Source organism: Aptenodytes forsteri, unplaced genomic scaffold, assembly GCF_000699145.1.
Source record: "Aptenodytes forsteri isolate BGI_AS27 unplaced genomic scaffold, ASM69914v1 Scaffold182, whole genome shotgun sequence".
Classification (NCBI taxonomy): Eukaryota; Metazoa; Chordata; class Aves; order Sphenisciformes; family Spheniscidae; genus Aptenodytes; species Aptenodytes forsteri.
In genome coordinates this window covers 1,529,552-1,544,184 of record NW_008795932.1, presented here as the reverse complement: position 1 = coordinate 1,544,184, position 14,633 = coordinate 1,529,552, and the positions used below count along the sequence as shown (strand labels likewise).

At 39.3% G+C, this 14,633-nt stretch overlaps 1 protein-coding gene across 10 annotated transcripts in view; it reads right to left on the bottom strand.

The window, feature by feature from the left end:
- Window positions 1–14,633, bottom strand: part of PTK2 (protein tyrosine kinase 2) — a 215,895-nt gene that overhangs the window by 46,520 nt on the left and 154,742 nt on the right. For all 10 annotated transcript variants that reach the window (XM_009285068.1, XM_009285070.1, XM_009285071.1 and 7 more), the window contains 3 exons: window positions 12,921–12,977; window positions 10,314–10,411; window positions 6,619–6,709 (listed from right to left, as the gene is read on the bottom strand). In XM_009285068.1, the coding sequence (XP_009283343.1) occupies window positions 6,619–6,709; window positions 10,314–10,411; window positions 12,921–12,977 (246 nt within the window). The remainder of the gene's footprint in view (window positions 1–6,618; window positions 6,710–10,313; window positions 10,412–12,920; window positions 12,978–14,633) is intronic.

Below are 14,633 nucleotides of genomic sequence, written 5' to 3'. Positions count from 1 at the left end.
GCCACCAAATTTGTCAGGCACGATTTGCCCTTAGTGAAGCCATGCTGGCTGTCACCAATTGCCTCTGTTTTCCATATGCCTTAGCATAGTTTCCAGGAGGATCTGCTCCATGATCTTCCCAGGCACAGAGGTGAGACTGACTGGCCTGTAGTTCCCTGGGTCTTCCTTTTTTCCCTTTTTAAAAATGACGGTTATGTTTCCCCTTTTCCAGTCAGTGGGAACTTCACGGGACTGCCATGACATTTCAAATATGATGGATAGTGCATAGCAACTTCACCAGCCACTTCCCTCAGGACCCTCAGGTGTAACTCATCGGGTCCCATGGACTTGTGCACATTCAGGTTCCTTAGATGGTCTCAAAACTGATCTTATCCTATGGTGGGCAGTACTTCATTCTCCCAGTCCCTGCCTTTGGATTCTGTGAACCAGGGAGCATGGGTAGAGCACTTGTTGGTGAAGACCGAGGCGAAAGGCTATTGAGTACCTCAGCCTTCTCCATGTCGGTTGCAGCCAGGGAGGGTATGGTTTCTTCCATCTTCCTTTTTTGCCCTATGTACCTGAAGAAATCCTTCTTGTTATTTTTCACATCCTGAGCCAAATTCAGCTCCAGCTGTGCCTTGGCTTTCCTGATCCTCTCCCTGCACTCTCAGGCCATACCCCTATAATCTCCCCAGGATGTACCTCCCTGCCTCCACTGCCTATCCATTTTGGTTTTGTGTTTGTTTGGCCAAGAGGTCTTGACTTAGCCAAGCTGGCGTCCTGCCTCCCCTGCTCGACTTCTTGCACATCAGGATTGAGAGCTCTTGCACTCTAAGAAAAATGTCTTTAAATATCTCCCAGCTCTTGTTCGCTCCTTTGCCTCTGATGGCAGTTTCCCAAGGGATCCCACACACTACTGCCCTAAACAGCCGAAAGTTTGCCTTTCTGAGGTTTAGGGTCCTAACTCTATTTTTACCCATCCTGTACCCCTCAAGACTGAGAATTCCACCATGGCATGATCACTGCAGCCCAGGGTACCTCCAATCTTGACTTCTCTGCTAAGTTCTTCTGCATTAGTGAGCAACAGGTCCAGCAGTACCTCTCCTCTGGTTGGGCTCTCCATCACCTGTACTAGGAAGTTGTCCTCAACGCACTCCAGTAGTTTCCTGGACTGCTTGCAGTTCGTTGTGCCACTTTTCCAGCAGATGTCCAGGTGGCTGAAGTCCCCTATCAGGATCAGGGCCTGCAAGCGTGATGCTTCCTGCAGTTGAAGAAAGAACTCTTCATCAACCTCTTCTTGATCGGGTGGGCCTGTAGTAGACACCAACCACAAAGTTTCCTTTGCTGGCATGGTCTCCAATTTTCACCCATGAGCTCTCAACCTGCACATTGCTGCTCTTCAAAGATGTTTTTGGCATAGAGGGCAACTCCCCCACCTCTCCTTCCTTGCCTGTCCCTTCTGAATAGTTTATAGCCATCCATCACAGCACTCCAATTGTGTGATTCATCCCACCAAGTTTCTCTGAGAACAATCAGGTTGTAGTTTTCCATCTGGGCAGCAGCTACCAGCTCCTCCTGTTTGTTTCCCATGCTGTGTGCACTGGTATAGAGGCACTTCAGCTGGATTATCGGCCACATCCCCCTTTTAGAGGAGCTTACCCTAATTCCCTTGACGCAATTCACAGGTATTTCCCTGTTGCTTCCTAATGCCTCAGCAGACCCTGGCTCTTCTCAAGTGCTTAGAACACCATCCCCTTCCCTTGCTAAATCTAGTTTAAAGCTCTATTTATAAGTCCAACCAGCTTTTCGTGCAGGACACTCCTGCCCCACTGGGTCAGTTGAGCCCCGTCAGCTGTCAACAGGCCCGGTTTCTCAAAGGTATGCCCAAGATCGTAGAAGCCGAGACCTTGAGCACGGCACCAGCTACGCAGCCAGTCATTCACCTGTTCAATTTGTCTCCTTTTTCTCGAACCCCCTTCTCCGACTGGGAGGATAGAGGAGAACACCTGTGCTCCTGATCTCTTTAACATTGTTCCGAGGGCCATAAAGTCTCTTTTGGTATTTCTGAGTTGCCTCGTTGCATCATCATTCGACCCTACTTGGAATAGTATGAACAGGTGATAGTCCACAGGCTTTACCAGGCTCGTCAGTCTCACGGATGTGAGCAAACTTCTCTAGAGATATTGTCTGGGTGTCCTGGTTTCAGCAGGGATAGAGTTAATTTCCTTCCTAGTAGCTGGTATAGTGCTGTGTTTTGGATGTTGTTGCTAGGTAGTGCTTACACTAGTCAAGGACTTTTCAGCTTCCCATGCTCTACTGACTGAACAGGCTGGAGGTGCACAAGAAGCTGGGAGGGGGGCACAGCCACCTGGCCAAAGGGATATTCCATACCATGTGATGTCATGCTCAGTATATAAAGCTGGGGGAAGAAGAAGGAAGGGGGGGGACGTTCGGAGTGATGGCACTTGTCTTCCCAAGTAACCATTACAAGTGATGGAGCCCTGCTTTCCTGGGGATGGCTGAACACCTGCCTGCCGATGGGAAGAAGTGAATGAATTCCTTGTTTTGCTTTACTTGCAAAACAGCAGCTTTTTGTAAAGCAGCTTTTGCTTTACCTATTAAACTGCCTTTATCTCAATCCACGAGTTTTCTCACTTTTACCCTTCCGATTCTCTCCCCCATCCCACTGGGGGGGAGTGAGCGAGCGGCTGTGTGGTACTTAGTTGCCGGCTGAGGTTAAACCACAACACTGGGCGACAAATGGGTGCTTTGGTGCCTCTCAGCAAGGAGTCTACAATTACTAATACTCTCCATACTTTCCTGGTGGTACCGCTTCTAATGCGGGTGGGTGGTTGGCCCATGGTTGGCCTTTCCGGGGTCTTGCCTGTTACTCACTCTCTCTTCATTCTCCAGCCCCAGGGCATCATACCTGTTACACAGGGGCACTTCAGGGGGAACGGGAAGATTCCTCCTCCTGCCCCAAGCAGAGATGAGAGTCTAGTCTCCTTTGACTTGTGAGTTTGTTGAGTCTGTCACCTCAGGGTTGGAAGCAGGTTTACCTTCCCATTACAAAGTCTGAAGGCAGGGCTGCCGCTCAGCTTGTGACAGTGCACACCACCATGCATCGATCTCTCGCTCAGATACCAGGATACTGCGCTGCCTGTTAAGCTCCGCTCGTAACATAGCCATTTGCTTGAAGAGTTCCTCCAGCTGGGCACGCTTGCACCCATGACATCCACCTCCGTCTTTGGACCCTAGGGGACTTCCAGGTTCTGGAGTTCCATGCAACTTTGGGTCTGGGCAGCTCTTTCGGTTCTTGGGGGGTCAGTCTGGGTGTAGGTGTCCACACAGGGAGGTTTTATCACTTCCGCCTGGGTTTCAGTCACAGCTTTGTTGTTGTGGTGGGTGGAAACCATGTTGTTTCAACAGGAGGCTGTCTCCGTCTGGCTCCCAGAAGAAAATAGCCCATTTTCCAGAGGCCACCCTCCCTGTGCGCCCTTCCAAGCAAACTGCTGTGCCACGCCCTGTTTGCCCGCCCTGGTCATTAGCACTCCCTAGGGCTGCCTTTTACAGATGTGGGGGTTGGCCAAGGTTGCTCCTGGCCCTGCCCAAGCCTCATCAGACGCTCTCGCGACAGCTGCCAGCTCCTGGCAGCTCCCTCTGCAACCCTGGTGTTGCCCCAGTTCAGGAAACCCCCCTGTACACCACGATCCTCTGCTCCGTTCAGGAAACCCCCCTGTACACCGCGATCCTCTGTTCCACTGTGGAACACGTCGGCACAGAGCTGATCGCCTTGGCAAGCGACTGTTAGTGGTGGTTACACCGCGTTTCAATCTCCCGCCGTTGCTCCTGGCCCCGCCCAAGCCTCATCAGCCACACTCGCGACAGCTGCTGGCTCCTGGCGGCTCTCTCAGTGACACTGGCATCGCCCCGGTTCAGGAAACCCCCCTGGACACCGTGCTGGAGTGCTCCGCTGCAGATCATGCCAGCACCGGAGCTGCTCGCCTCGGCAACTGACTCAATGCTTACTAATGTTTTGGGGAGGTGTATTTGGTAGGTTAAATGAAACATCAGTCCTCTGATTTAAGATTTTCTCTTCTAACATATGCATGACAAACATCCTTAATTTAATCTTGACAAATATCCTTAATTTAATCTTAAAGTAGTATCTCTTGTACATTTACAGTTTGTAGTGTCAACAGAAATACATGGTATTTACCAAACTGGAAAGTCTGCTTCAGTTTGCCTAAAGTTAGGGAAGAATAAAAACCGCTATCTTTTGGCTTTTAATTAATCACAAGTGAAAACCAGGAGGTGTTTTTGGATTCCTATTCTGATGAGCTCTGAATTCTACTTCTGTACACTGGTACACAGCAGCCATATAACCAACACATCTTGCAACACCAGAAACCCCAAGAAAAATCCTTGGACAATACTGTTTGTAAGACCTATTGTTACAACAGTTCAATAACATATTTTCCTGCAAAGAAACTTATATGGACAAACTTAAGATAACATATTATTTAAAATATTAATGCTACCAATGACATAGCTTAACACATTAATAAATAGAATAAATAATGTGGTGAAATGTCAAACGGGCAATAACAACTGCTAAAATACTACATAGAATTGAAGCTAGATTCCTAAATCATTCAATTTCCCTCTTTTCTTTTGAAGTAAACGGAATTTCAGAGACGGAAGCTATTTCTGACAACTCGAAAAAGTACGCATTGCTAAACTAGTTTATCTGAACCCCATGTTAGTATTAAAATCTCAGTAAAGAAAGAGTATATTCCAAACAAACCCCAATTATTTAGCTTTAGGGTTCTCTTGTGCTAGTCGAACTCAATGCAATTTACAATGTTTTATAACATGGAAATGTTGCATCACTGATGTAAAAATGAAGCAGGAATACAGTTTTAATTATCAAAGCAATGGAAAGGCAATTAACACAAATAGGTTTATATCATATGGTCTTGCCAGTTTTAAACATAAAATACTGCATTGTTGGAAAGTACTTCCCAGAAACTAACTGAATCAATGTTAGCTGACAAACTCACAAATTCAGAAAGGTAGTAGAGTTATTACATCATTTTGCCATCCAGCTTCTAGAGGTAAGAAGAATAATCTACTTGCAGAAAGGAGAAGTTTACCAAAGCCAGTGGAAGATCAATAAAAATCTCCCCAAACTGGGTGGTTTGTATTTTAGCATATACAAATGCACTAATAGTAATGGACTGCTACACAAAGACAGGAATGAAGAGACAGGTGCTGCTTGTAAAAACATTTTCTTTCATCTACTTTTTATACTGAGGTGTTCCTCTTTGCAAGAATCAGTATTAAATCTTTCCAGCACTGAAAACTCCACCACAAGCAAACAACTAAAACCCCAAAATATTTTAATATTCCTAATATTGAAATATTAAGTAATAAAATTCAGTGAAATAACCAACGCTGCCTCTCTGGATGTTGGATTTGGGCCTTTTGAAGAGTGCTCTTAAAAACCAGGAGGTGGTATCTTCTGAGAGAGTTTACAATCTCAATGCAAACAAGAGAAAGGTAACAGATTGGAATTAGAATAAAAAAAAGGAAGAAGTGGCAAAACTATTAAATCAAAATTGAAAAGCACTATTTATCTGTCTACTACGTTGGCATTTCCTAATCTGTCAAGCTCAAAGCATAATAAGGAGCATTCAATGAGCAATTATTTTCTACATTGTTAAGAGACAGCAGCCTACCTTTGACTGCTAAGTTATTACTGTAAGCAATGGTATTTACTTTTCCAACAGCTAGAAATGTAATGGAAAAAATTACAGTAATTTAAGAAAAATCTGACATCCAAAAATAAGAAGCCATTAACTATAAGCACAGATTTTCTGAACAATTAGAAAAAAATCCCTGAACAAAGGAATAGTGAATAAAAGAATACTGTAACATCTGGCCATAACGAAGTAATTTGTTCATATAATACAATACCTTTACGAGATTTATAGATATACAATAGCAGAGGATAATAGGCAAAAATTAAGGCCTAAGTCTCATATCTTAATTTGCTTACAAAACCAAACAGTAGAGAAATCAGTAACTACAACATTCTTATAGAAGTTTTCTGTCAGTATTCACCTCAACAAAAAGCCTTCCTCCATGTAGGAAATTTACCGTTTGGGGAAGGCAATATTTGTGGGCAATGGTTTATTCTATCATAATTTTTAATTCTGAATTTTCAAAACAGATCTCTCTTAGACATAACATTTTTAGCAACTTTGTTAACAAAGACAACCACCTGACCTTCTAAAGTAACACACTGAAAAAAGTGCTGGGTTTTTTAATTCATTAAGGAGAAAGAAGGAAACAGAGGATCAGATCTCTAATATTCCAAAACTGGTTCTGAAGCCTTACAGGAGTCAGACATCACTGTTCAATTTAGAAAATCAAAGAACCCACATATAATCACATACATGGACAATGCAAGGATGTAAAGCAGTCTTCCTGGCACATATTGCAGGAGAGGACAAGGTCATGCTATATATTAATAAAAGATTTACATTAGTATCAGAAGTTTCTCGCACAGACGGCTGCAGTTTTTGCAAGGACCAGTTACAGAAGCTACCCCAAAAGAAGTATTTTAATACTCACAGGCTTCTTGTAAGAATTTTTCTCTAACGCTGTCTGAGGTGCAGTTTTTATGTTTTGATTTTTTGCCCCCCCCAGCCATAGCTGGATTTTCCTGAAAGACATTATTGAGAAATAATTGAAATATAGCCCACCAAAAGCTAAGTGCTTTAAAATTCTAGCAAAACAGCTTTAGAGAAAATTACTATTAACTAAAATATCTTTAGTTAAGAAATTACATTTTGAAAGCTTCACTGTTAAAATATTATTATAATCAAGACACCTAGTGTACAACATTTACCTCTAATGCACCTAGGAAATACTTAATCTGTTTTAAACTATGCTAAATTGTACAAAAACTATGACAAAAGATAGTAAGTTTAACTGAATAGTACTTTAAACTTTTTGCGTTATTGCAGATGGTAAACTCTTGACAGTATTTAGAAAAAGCAGAGGAAACAAGTAAATATATGCCTAAAACCCACACTTGGCTTATGCAAGCAAGCAACCTGGAAAGCCAAATAAAGAACTTTTTGTGGCTCTTGCAGAGCAAAGACTGGCTATAATTTTGAACTCAAACTGCAAAGGAAAGTAAAACAAAGATTTTACATATTAGCTTCACAATCTGCTCTATCAAGGGCTTAAAACTGAGTTAAACTGAACACGTATTCAAAATTAGAAACAGATTTTTACCATCTGATTGCTTATCCTCTGAATACTGAAAAATGAGAAGCACTGAGACAGCCCAAAGGAGGCCTCTTGGTTCAGGCAGCATCTTTCATCTTTTCTTGCTTTGGTATGTTTTACAAATACCCTTTCGATAAGTTAGACAGCACAGTGAAGCTGCAAGCGCTTTTCTCCCAAAAAGAAGCTTTAGGTGTTTGAGCTTCACTAGTATTCAAAAATGCCACAACTTACTTAGAAAATGGTATTTTTACAACACAGTGTATCCCCACAGGAACATGCATTGCTCAGATGATGTCACTCATACAAGTTCTTAATGGGTTGAAAGCAGCTGAAGTGTTTTAAAATTAAGCTTCTACATTAGGTACAGGCCTGCTCAAGGACTGGTGTGCCTTCCTTCCAACTGGGAAATTGGGAATTGTGCATTGTTTAACGGGAAGATTACAAATGAACCTTTTCCCAAAAGGCTACAGGGTTGATGTATGCCCTCACCTACTTTTTAAGGCCAGTGAGAGCTGAAGATTCACAGAGTTATGTTCTGTGTCTGCTCACGCTTGCTCTATTTTAAATCTATTTTTACAGACAACCATTATCAGAATTAGAATAATATTTATATTTTTCAGGCTTAAATGTCTACTTTCTAAGTTACTCACAATATAGCTCTTCAAGTTGACTTTGCAGGAAAATATTGATTAAAGCCTTCTCTCATTCATAAACATGCCCATAAACTGACTGAAAAACTGGTGGTAAATTAAGATTATTTTATTCCCTTCTGAAATCAGGATTCAGTAATTGGCACTGGATGAGACCTCTGGAGGCGAGCCAGACCAGTCCCTGTCCTGGTGTTACAGAGAGAGTTTTTGAAACATCTCGTAACCAACATTAGCATCAAAAGGAAGAGTTTCAGTGTCTGCAACCAGCAAAGACTCCAGACATCGTGCAAAATAAATACAGGAAAAGGCCCGATATCAGGGTTTTGCTGATCTTCTGTTTTTGAATAAGGAGACAAAACAGTGAGGATATATCAGACTGGCAACAGTTTGTGCACTGAGCAGCAAACACTATTTTAAATGACACTTTTGCATTAATCCCACAGTAAATCAGCCTTTAAAGACAGTCTTATTTGAATTGCTTACGTCTGAGCAATAGGATCCTACATGTATATATACATTTTCCATTCAGCATCCTATAAATACAGGCTGGTTGTGATATTTCAGGAATACCTATTAGTAAGCAGCATTCAAGAAGAGGTGGATGCTGCACAGTCACTAGAGTAAGAACTTTACAAGTGCAATGAACAGGGATAAATGAGATTTTGAGCTAGCAGAACAAGAGGCCAGAAATCTCCCCTACATTTTTGCACGAGCTGAATATATACAAGGATGGAAACGCTATGATGTTATTGTAACTAATCTTTTATCTATTGTAAGATTTCTTCCAAAAGTTTAAGTTACACTCTGTGACTAGTACATTAAAATTTAATGATAATACCTTTCTGTTTTCCCTTCACATATTCAAGTGTCTTAAATGTAGTAAAATTTTATTAATAAAAGTAATCAGCAGGTTGCCATTTAAAAAACTTACACTAGACACAGGATGACTGAATAAAATCTGTTTTCCAATTCAAGAAAAAGAATGGAGAGAGACAGCATTTTCAGAACAATAGACCCTAAGAAAAGGGGTCTTTAATTGGTTTTACAGAGCACTAGATTTATCCACTGTGCCCCAAGTTCAGTGAAACACTACTCCTCAAGTAGTCCTGTTAACTTGGACAGGATTAAATGAAAAATAAGGATCTCCCTTAACGCAAAATATATCAGAACTGCTTCTCTAAATTCAGGTATTGGAACAGACTTCAAACTTGTCTGAAATATATAACATATATCCTTATTTATTTACTTAAATATTGCATTAAAGATTTATTTATTTAACCCACCGAGCCCAAGACGCTAACCAGCTGTTTCTGGGAAAGACTGTTTCTGAAGTTAGAACTAGATTGTTGTCCACATGAATTACCTCATCTATTGAAAATCCAGACACTTAATTTCTTCAAATGAGAAATAAATCTTCATTTTGCACTTGCACAATTAGTTTATTATTAGCTTGAAATTGGTTGAAATGAAATAATTTTCCAGCTTTCTCTTGCTTTTTTCCACAAACTTAATTTTTCATCCATTTAAATTGCAATCCTAATCTTTGTGGTTGCAGTCTAGAAAAACACATAAGCACTGGCCTAAATTACGCCAGTCCCACCAACCTCACTGGTTTCACTGAGGTGACTCTTGTGCACTGGGGTTTTGCTGGAGCACTGCCCAAGTTTTTTGTCTCTTCTCTTTTAGGAAAAAGTAGTAACTTTATTAACATACAAGCTTCTTTGTGAGAGATACAGTGAGACGCTCACTGGAGAAACAGACACATTTGTTTAACATTATTGTCCCTCTGTTGTAGGCTACTGCCCTTCCAGCATAACAGACTAAAATTTCTCTGTATTTAGACTAGTTTATCCTGACACAGTTGGCAGCTTCTGCACTGAACGCTGAACCTAACCCCAGATCAGGCTGAACACCCATAAATACTGTTTTAAACTTTGGAAAAGGTTCTAAAGCACTGAATGCTCAATAGGGGAGTACGGCCAAAGGGACGTGTGCTTACCATGCTTGGACACACTCAAAATAAAGAAGAAAGCGTATGGCTGGGGTTGAAAGCAACGACTTCTAATTCCGACTCAGCCAGTGGCTTTGGTACAGTCCTGAATAATTTACTTTACTTGGCTTTTTTGATTCCTTTCCCAATCTATAAAAAAATGGGGATATAGGAGCAGAGAAACTACTCTGGAGCTAGTTTTCTTCTTATCTGAAACATGGGAAATATTCTCTACATGCTGATTATTCTGAAAAATAAATTACAAAGTCAATTTTCATTTGTTCTGGAAGACTCAGACCAAGGCATCTGAGGAATAAATTGATTTATTATTTTATTTTTTAACTAGAAAGGTTTTATTGTTTGTTTTTTTTTATTTCAGAAGTGAGGCTTACCGGACTCATGTAAACTCCTTGGTGTACATCTCCAAACTGTCCTTCACCAATGCAGCGCCCCAGTTCAATTCTCTCCCTTTGAATTTCATAATCTCTGGCTATAAGAATATAATGCACTTAAAATATCAAATTTCTGATGAAGGGCAAAGAAATAATCCACAAGATACGAAACTCAAAGTAAGTCACTCAAATGTCTCACATATGAATAGCTAAGATTAACTTTTGCTGCACACCAACCTATACAAATGCTGTATACACACAGTGGAAACCTCTTAAACAAATGTTTGAATCAAAGCAATGAAAAAGGAATTGTGAAATCTAATTTGCTAAATTAACTACTATGCACTGTTTATTTCAATGCAATAGACTTAATTGAATCCTTCTTAATTATAGCTAGTAAAAGACAAAGAATACAAATAGCCTAGGGCAATACCTATGATATTAAATACAGCCTTAGCACACATCCCTTTATATGTTTAAGAGAACTCCACTATGCGGTATTTTAGATTTTGGAACCATCAAATAAGCCTGGAGAATTTTTAAAGAGGTAACTGCAAGAAAAAATACAGAAACAAGAGCATGGCAAATAAAGATAAAATTAAAGAGCAGAATTTTCAGTGGACTACACCTCTATCAATAGTGTGTAATTGAAGTAAAATTGATATGTTTTGTGGACTTAAGCAATTTTGTTAAGTTGGCTGTTTAACAGACTGAGAATATTACTGATAAAAATGGTTCAGTACTTCAGCAAAACATTTAATCAATTGCAATTGAATTACTTCATTTGCAATTTAATTTCTAGCAGACATGGAAAAATATTTCAGGAATAGCAGAAAAGCATGTACAGTATATGTTTTCACCTCTATTCAGAGAGATTATTCAGAGAAAAAAAAAAAAATCAACCAGCTTAGGACTTCATGAGTGATGATTTTGACTTCATTAACACTACAGAAATAATGTCATCTAGAGCTGGATAACAAAGTGATAAATGCCTTTTCATTTCTTTTTTTAAGTACTGCATTTTCCTCTTTAAAATCCCAAAGCTAACTGGTTTAACTATAAATAAATAAATAATGTTTATTAAATGAAAGTGAATAGTAAACTTAAAAATTCCACATCATTCCAAATTGCAAGCATACAGGGATGGGTAAAGGGTCTCCTGTTACCTTCATCTATTCCATAGCTTTCTGCAGTGCAATTAAGAGAAAAATCAAATGCTTACTTAGATATAGCTTCTTAAAATCAAGACAAGGACAAACATTTTTTAACATTGTTTTAAAAAATGAAGAAAGATACTGATGCAATTTTAAGTTTACATTAGCAGAAGTCACAGGTCTGTTCTTGTGATTTTTACTGACTCAGTCCTTTGAGAGCTGAACACTTGAGTCCACTTCAACCCAGCAAAGCACTTAATGAATTTCACTTCAACTGCCCATTTGAATTGAAGGCATACTTAAGCGTTCAGCATCATCCAGGGCTGGGCCCACAAGTAATTACTTCCATGAGAATTTAAATGAAAAGACTGGGGGGGGGGACACACACCACACAATGTTAACATGTTAACAAAAAATAAAGGATATAATTTATCATAGTACTTTTTGATCCTGCAATTAACTTAGTAGAATCATGTAGTGACTTACTGCAAGACATTCAAAACATTGTTTATTTCTGGAAAACATATATTCTTGCTTTTCAAATATTTACGTTCAAATATATATGTTTTTCAAAACATATATTCTTGGTTTTTAAATATTTTCCACAGTAGTGGAAACTATGTTGTAAAGACTGAAGTGATCATGAAACATTCCTGCCACATGGTAAACTAGAAATCCTTCATGGTTCTTCAGCAGAACATGGTACCAGTTTAGGACCATCCTCCCTTCTTACATGAACCAAACCCGATGTTTTTGCAGGTCTGCATATCAACGGATTGTCTACTTCTAGAGAAATCCTTGGTTGCCAAAACACAACTGTAATTTCGCAGACACAAGTTTTAAAATCAGAATACTAAACTTTCACATTAAATTAGGTAGCCTTGACAGTTTAAGATTATATTATAATTCAAATATGCCGTAAGACAAAATCCTTGTGGTAGCTAATGCAACATTTTTTTGAATTCAAAGATGAAGACTCAGAAGAACTTTGAATTTTTATTTTTGCTCCTAAAGTTTTTCATCTTTAACACAATTGCATGTGGTACAGATGACTTTCCTCTATCACGGAATTCGAGAGCAGCAAGTCTGTCATAGAGCAAGGGTGAGATACAGTTAGACAGCAATACACAGAAGCTTTCCAAATTGTTTGCTCTTATCACAGAAATCTTATCCATTCTTTCTCTTTTCTGCTGTGTTCAGCATCACAATCAAAAAATCTACATTTTGAGACATAAAAGGAATTTCACTGTGAAGTCACTGACAGCAGCAAAACAGAATTTGGTCTATTTGCTTCAAAACCTGAACTTGAAAACACTGAATCTATGAGTTCTCAAAACATCATAAAGAATATTTTCTTTGCAAACATATTCCTTAGGGCTGAAATATAAGATTCAGTCCCTGCTAAACCAAAGCTTTCAGATAGAAAAGTTCCCAAGTTAACTACCATACTTACTTGATGGCATTGTGTAAGTATCTTCTTCATCTATAATCTCTGCATAGTCATCTGTCTCTGTAAAGGGAGGAATTGAAGAGTTTCGGGAAAAGCAGATGAAAACAATTCTCCAGAACAGTATCTCCAATTTATCAAGGCTGATATGTCACAACCCCCAACTTCAACATTGCTGGGACGCATTTACAATAGCATGAATAAAACTTGCTCATGCATAATTTATGGTATGATAATGACCTCAGTGCCAATTATACTACGTCACATAGATGCATTGAACAACGAATAAAAGGAAGATTCATTTGTATTCAAAAAAGTTCACGTTCTGTAATTGAAACCCATCTAAACTGTTGACTTAAAAAGAAAATCTTTTTAACAGCAAATTCCACTGCAGTAAAGAGAAAAAATTATTAATGGATTAGCTTGCTTTACCTTCAATAAAGTGTGAATAATAGTTTGCTAGTTTTTTATGTCAAACAGGCAGAACAGACAGTAAAGATGTTCCAGGGCAGCATCTACCTACTGTTAGTATGGCAAGGTGAGTTATTTTCCATAGTCTTCTAGAGCATAACAATCTTTTAAGTCACACTCTCGCCTTACACCCATTTCTCTTGCATTAGTCTCAATTTTCCTCTCATGGACAACGTTTGCAAACAACCAGTTCTCAAAATTTTCTGAAAAATGATAGTGTATTTCTTCCTCTGTTTAGAACTTACGACTTTTACATCATTTGTTCTCAAAATGCTTTAAATGGTGTCAAGTCATATCAGAAGGTCCTTCTCTTGCTCTAAAGAACTTCCAGTGTGCGTAGGTCATTTCCTAAAGGTCAGATAAATTCCTCCAGGGGTTACAAAACCAGTCCACAACAGTGAGATAATTTTTCACTGCAAGGCTGTTAAATTCTACTCACCAACTTTAAATGCATAGATAGGTTCTCAAAATTGAATGATTTCAAATCCAGTATGCAGTTTTCATGGTTGGTTTCAGGTGATCATATACTGGACCACCTCAGAAAGGCATGATTTACTCCCCCTTTTTCCCCATCTGCCCTGGAGCATACGCATATCCCTACAACTCCCTGGCACCATTTCTAGAGGTATGGTTTCTGAACGGTGAATGGGACAAAGCCACAGTGAGACTGGAAAGAAGGATGGGATGATTCCTTTTGGCAGCAGCCCTCAGTTCAACCAGCTTAAGCCAACTCTGAAACCAGAGCAAGGCTCATAAATGTTATACACATACATAAACAAGAGGCTTAATTTTCATACAAACTGATTATTCAACAATTAGGAAACTAAAGGTTGCCTATAACCTTTGAAGTTCAACACACTTCAGTGAGTAAATGTAGTTTTATGATCCTAACTTCGTACTACTTAAATAAAATTCAAGCTATTTTTCTTTTAAACTCCTGTAGGAACATACCATGTCTTGTAAAAACAGAATCAGGGAATTGTATGCCATTTAAAGTTTTGCTAGGCAATTGCTATTTAGGACACAGCAAAACAGAGTCACCTAATGAAAATTCAATTAATTATAAAGACAGTGCACAATTCTAAACAGGCAGCATACTCCAGAGGCACTAATCTCTTTCTTGGTATGTTTTTTCCTCCCTACATTATAAACTAATTTTTTTTGTAGAAAATAAGCCCCCGTTTGATCTAAAAAATAAGCATCCATTTGAAAGAAATCATTAGTGCAACACCAATGCGATGGGGATAA